The sequence below is a fragment of the Eubalaena glacialis genome, chromosome 15, assembly GCF_028564815.1.
Source record: "Eubalaena glacialis isolate mEubGla1 chromosome 15, mEubGla1.1.hap2.+ XY, whole genome shotgun sequence".
NCBI lineage: Eukaryota > Metazoa > Chordata > Mammalia > Artiodactyla > Balaenidae > Eubalaena > Eubalaena glacialis.
The window spans coordinates 93,989,258-93,995,610 of record NC_083730.1 but is presented as its reverse complement, the minus strand read 5'-3'; the positions used below and the strand labels follow the sequence as shown (position 1 = coordinate 93,995,610).

General features: G+C 37.2%; 1 protein-coding gene across 1 annotated transcript; it reads left to right on the top strand.

Moving 5' to 3' along the window:
• The first annotated feature begins 2,977 nt into the window (after positions 1-2,977).
• Positions 2,978-4,612, top strand: ZNF891 (zinc finger protein 891). The gene has a single exon (XM_061169159.1). The coding sequence runs from the start codon at positions 2,978-2,980 to the stop codon at positions 4,610-4,612; it is 1,635 nt and encodes a 544-aa protein (XP_061025142.1).
• Positions 4,613-6,353: the final 1,741 nt, after the last annotated feature.

The following is a 6,353-nucleotide window of genomic DNA, read 5'->3' as shown; positions in this document are numbered from 1 at the left end:
TTGAGGATGCTATTGTTACTTTGAAATATGTCAGTGTCTTTTTATTGTTCTCACTCTTTAGCACACTATTGAATTCTGGGTTTATATTGTTTTCCTTTAGTACTTTGAATATATTACTGTGTGGTCTTCTGGCCTCTATCTTTTCAGCTTAGAAGTCTGTAGTCAGTATAATTGGTATTCCTTTGTAGGTAATTTGCCTTTTCTTTCCAGTAACTTTAAATATTTACTCATTATCCCTGGTATTCTGCAGCTTTTGCTCGTGTATCTGGTGGATTTAAAACATTTATTCAGTGTGGCATGTGGTGTATACACTTGCAGATCAAGGACTTCTATCTTTCAGCTTTGGATAAAAACAACCATTTTCTCTAATATTGTTTTTTTTTTTTTTTTTTTTTTTTTTTGTATTCTCTCTATCTTCCTCTTCTAGAATTCCTGTCAGGTACATATTTATGTCTTTCATCCATCTGGGAATGTGAATATGTGAAGTAGGGTTTATGCTTTTCCCTAACAGCCATTTGTCCTGATGCCATTTAATGACTAGTTTATCCTTTCCCCCACTGATTAATAGTGCTGCCTTTATCATGCACTAAATGTCTAGCTACACATGAATCTGTTTCTGAAGTTATTCTGTTTTTTTTGTTTGTTTGCGGTGGGTCTTAGTTGTGGCTTGCTGACTCCTTCGTTGTGGCATGCGGGCTCTTTAGTTGTAACATGTGAACTCTTAGTTGTGGCATGCATGTGGGATCTGGCTCCCTGACCAGGGATCGAATCCAGGCCCCCTGCATTGGGAGCGTGGAGTCTTAACCACTGCGCCACCAGGGAAGTCCCTGAAGTTATTCTGTTTTATTTTCTCTTTTTGCCCTATTATCATTCTGTTTAAGTTAATAGAGATTTATAATGCATTTTGAAATAATATAGTAGAGCAAAGCATTACTTTAATAACTGCCTTGTTACTCATGTCTTAATTTTTCTATAAAACTTATAAAACAAATTGTCATGTTTCAAGAAGTTCCTATTGAACATGTAGGAATGAATTTAATGAAAATCCCAGTGCAATTCTAGTTTGAGAAAAATTTAAATCTTTTAATACTGAATGGTATTAAAATAGTGAATCTCTCCATTTATTCAGATATTTTTTCCTGTTGTTTGGTAAAGTTGTTTAGTTTTTTTATTAGTTCTGTAACTAGGAAAGAAATAAAACTATGAGGAATGAAGAAATGAACCCAGAGTACAATTCTCAGCTTAACAGTTTTAACCAGAAGGCAAACTAATGTTCTTTTTTGAAGAGGAAGCCTAACTTTCTGATTTTGTGGGGGTTTGTTTTCTATAAGAAGAGTATAGATGTGAAAAAAATACTTCTTCCACAAAACCTTAATTGCCATAGATTCATTCAATTTATTCAATAAACATTTTTTGGGTGTCTGCCATGTGCTGGGGAGTGTTCTAGGTATTCAGAATACATGCAATGGACAAATCAGACAAATATTTCCATCTGATTTACACTAAGTGGCAGGCTTATATACACTTCTGCATTAGGGGCATAAAATCTACCTGTTGAAGATCTTTCTCTAAATAAAAATGCCAATTCTCGGGGCTTCCCTGGTGGCGCAGTGGTTGAGAATCTGCCTGCTAATGCAGGGGACACGGGTTCAAGCCCTGGTCTGGGAAGATCCCACATGCCGCGGAGCAATTAGGCCCGTGAGCCACAACTGCTGAGCCTGCGCGTCTGGAGCCTGTGCTCTGCAACAAGAGAGGCCACGATAGAGGCCTGCGCACCGCGATGAAGAGTGGCCCCCGCTTGCCGCAACTAGAGAAAGCCCTAGCACAGAAACGAAGACCCAACATAGCAATCAATCAATCAATCAATCAATCAATTTATTAAAAAAAAAAAAAAAAAGGCTATGTGTAAATAGGCCAGAAATTTAAAAAAAAAAAAAAAGCCAATTCTCTAATTTTGTCCATTAAACCTGAACTCTATTGAAGTATAATACTGAGATAGAAGTCTTATATTTGAAGGTTATCAACTAATCTTAAAAAATTGAGATCTGTAAAAATATTAGCGTAATACATTATTGCGTGATTTGTTGTAGTCCTTAAAGTCTCCAAGCATTCCTCTTTTGTTTCACACTGTGTCAATTGTTTTGATATTTATATTAAAGCCATTATGAAAATTATTCAGGAAAGTATTATACCATCTAAAATTGTAAAGGCCTCAGTCTCAAAGCTTAGAACTTAGCTCATGCCTCTTTGTTGATCCCATTCAAGTTTTAGATAGAATGAATCATCATAAGGAAATACAGACTTTGAGGATAGAGATTAAATTGGAGGTAATCAAATGAACGTTTGTTTCAAAGTCACATATTTACCTTTAACAACTCCAATAAAATTCCTAAGTAGGGTAGCAGGCAAATCATCAGTCCTGTTAATTATATGTGAGGTTATTTGGGTAAATACCAAGTTACATATACAATAAATAAATTTACCTAAAACAGTTGTAATTACCAGAAAAAAATTTTTTATTCTAAAAAGTAAACTAAAAAAGCAAAGTACACATGAAATTCAAACAACTATGCCTTTTTAAACTGGTTCTTTGACTTTAATTTTTTAAAATAATGCATGCTTTTTCTACCCAGGGCTGAGTAGTAGTCTACAGGAGAAGCCAGTATAAATAACCAAGATAACAGTAGAGGGCCAAGGATGACTATATTGCATGTCAGTAAAAATCCCAATAAATATTTTAAGCAGGTGAGACCTTGCTGGAAGGTACAAGAGAGGGTCTACAATTTTTTTTTTAACCTTGCCTCCAAAGGGACCCTATTTTCACCTTTCTTCTTTTACCTGAACCTGCCTCTTTGGCTACAGGAAGGACACCCAGTGAAATGCATCCCTGACTTGATTGGATCAGAAAAACAAGAAAAGAAGTATCCAGCTCTCTCAGCCCTATTGTGCAGGCGGATGTCACGTTCAGGCTCTCAAGATGGCAGCCATTGACCTGTGCCCAATATGGGCTCTGCCTACACAGGACTCTGCCTGTTTCTATGTGAGAAATACTGAGGGGGAAAGGATAGTGCCTGGATTCCCAGCAACCTGGTTACAGGGACCAGTGTCCTTTAAGGATGTGGCTGTGGAGTTCACCCAGGAGGAGTGGATGATGTTGGACTCTGCTCAGAGAAGTATGTACAGAGATGTAATGTTGGAAAACTATGTAAATTTCACCTTAGTGGAATATCAATTATGCAAGCCTGTGATCTCCCTGTCGGGTCAAGAAGACATAAGAACTGTGAAAAGGAGAATTCCCCAAGGCACCTGTCCAGACTGGGAGATTCAACTGAAAACCAAAGAATCAACTTCTAACCAGAATATTTTTGGGGGAAAATCATCTAGTGGCAAGAAAATGATAAGATTCACAATGGATGATTGGTCTCCCACATTAAGAGCAGACTGGGAATGCCATAAAATCAGAAAACAGCACAAGATCCCAGAGGGGATTTTGAGGCAAGTGACATTTACTCAAAAGAAGGGAGCATCTCAGGAGAGATTGTATGACTATCATGAATTAGAGGAGGACTCTAAACTCAGATCAAAACTTTTTTCAAAGAGAGTTTCCATCAGTAAACATTGCCATAAGTGTTACTTAGATATTGAGTGTTTGAAGCATAATTCAATCCTAAACAATTATGAAAAAAACTCTGTAAGTGAGAGGGTCTGTGAAAGTCATGAATATGACAGAGCTCTGTGGCATCTTGAAAGAACTCAAACAGCACAAAAAGAGTATACATGCTCCAAACATGGCATACACTTTAAACATAATAATATGCTTCCTATATGCAACAATTATCATATGGGGGAGAATTCCTATGAGTGTAATAAAAACAAAACCTTTTGTCATCATTCATCCCTTAAGCAACAGGAGCAAACTCCTACTGAAGAGAAGCATGAACGTAATCAACGTGGAAAAGCCTTCAAAAGGATTTCTAATCTTATTTTGCACAAGAGAAGTCACATGGGTGAGAAACAATATGAATGTAAAGAATGTAGGAAAGTCTTCAATGATTCCTCAACCCTAAGGAGACATGTAAGAACTCACACTGGTGAGAAACCCTATGAATGTAATCAATGTGGAAAAGCTTTCAGTCAAAAAACATCTCTTAAGGTTCACGTGAGAACTCACACTGGAGAGAAACCTTATGAGTGTAATCATTGTGGAAAATCCTTTGGCACAAGTTCTTACCTTACAGTGCACAAGAGAATACACAGTGGGGAGAAACTCTATGAATGCAGTGACTGTGGAAAAGCCTTCAACACAAGCTCTCACCTTAAAGTTCACAAGAAAACACACACTGGAGAGAACCTTTATGAATGCACTGACTGTGGGAAGGTTTTTAGTGGTCTCTCATCTCTTAGAATGCATGTGAGAACTCATACCGGGGAGAAACCCTACGAATGTAAGGAATGCAGGAAAACCTTCAGTGTCTCCTCTTCCCTTAGGAGACATGTGAGAACTCACACTGGAGAGAAACCCTATGGCTGTATTCAATGTGGAAAAACCTTCAGTCAGAGTTCTTCACTTACTATACACAAGAGAATTCATACTGGGAGAGAAACCTTGTAATTTTAAGAACGTGGAGTTGCCTTTTTCATTGTCTTAAGGTGGATTCCAAGCTCATTATTTCAGTCTGTGTTCTCTAAAATAAGCATTTAAGGCTATAAATAGTCCTATAAACACCCCTTTAGTTATATAACACATTTGGTGTATGATAATTTATTTTGTTTTAACTCTAAGTGTTGTCTAATATTTATTATGACTTTATGACTTTCAGATCCATAGCTGTTTAGAGTTATTTTAAATACGTTTTCAGTTACCTTATTGATTTCTAAGTTAATTGCATTATCTTCAAAGTATCTGGACAATATGATACTACTTTATTATTTTCTTGAGAGTTGCTTTCTGGTCTGGTGTGACAGGTATTGTTAGTAGCCAATCGAACGTCCAGTTCATCCCTCCCTGTAGGGAACGGACAGTATCACTGGGAACAGACCTATCTAGTGTTTTCTCTTTGCCTTTTGCACTTTGTCTTTCTGCCTTCCCCAGTCTTCTCCCTTTGGATTTTGCATTCATAGAGCTGAATGAGCCATCTTGTGACCATGAGGATGACAAGGATGGTGTCAAAGAGATCCTGGTTTCCCAAAGATATCTTCAAATAACTGTACCAGCACTGCACTGCTTATATCTGTGCATCTTTTTACGTGAGAAAAATAAGCTTCTTGATTTTTTAAAAACAGTATGTAAATAGTCAATACAGTAACCTCGTTTTAAAAAAGAAAAAGATCACAAGGTATGTAGACTTAAATATTTTACGTTGGACGTACAAATTTGGATAAGAACATAGAAAAGGGAGGAATGGAAGAGAAATATTGATAGAACTTTTGTGCTTAGGCTAGAGAGGATGGAGCTGAGGTCATTGAAAGCAGGTGTCAGAGAAGCAGGAGGGAAATCCCAACATTTCAGCATGAGAAAACCAGAGTCTTCAGGTAGAGGGGAAGTTACCAATTTTAAATGCTGAATGAAGCCCTTGAGATTTTGCTACTTGGTTTTACAGATACTGAGCAGATTAGCTCTAATTTATTAAGAAACAAAATATGGAAGGAGGAAACTATGATGGAAGAAAGAGGCAACAGTCGCAGTTTTAGTCAAGTTTATAGAGTTGTGAGATATCTAGATGAACGGGTTGATGTGTAGTTTTGAACCTGAAGAGGTGTCTAGGACAGAGATATAATTTTTAGCAACATCAGGAGATAGACTGTACTGGGTTTTGTGGAGGTAAGATTGTATAGGGAAAATGGATGGTGTGAAAAGAGAATGTCTACCACTGACCATGGAGACCTCCTATATTTAAAGTAAGTAAAAATGGAGTTTTACTAAACCAAGACAAACTAGTGTTTGAAGAAGGAAGGTAAAATCGGTTGTTTTAAATGCTACTATGAGGTCAAATTAGATGAAGTCTTCAAAAGCAAACATGGCAACGTGAAGGTTATTGTTGACCTTAGGTGGAGATAATGGTATGTTGAGGATTGGTGGTAGGTTGGGATGAGTTTCATAATAAAGGACGAGGAAGTAAAGAGTGAATATAGACAAGCTTGAATAGTAGGAGAAAGATGGGGAAGTAGCTGGAGAAAGATTTGGTCAAGGGAAAATATTTTTTAAATAATGAGAAACTAGAACATGTTTAAATCCTAACGTGATGTATCCAGTATGGAGAGATTAAATGTGCAGGCATAAGAAGAGGGACAGTCAGTACCATAAAGTTCCTGAGAAGGGGATGGAGGTATCTGGAGCACAAATAGAAGGACTG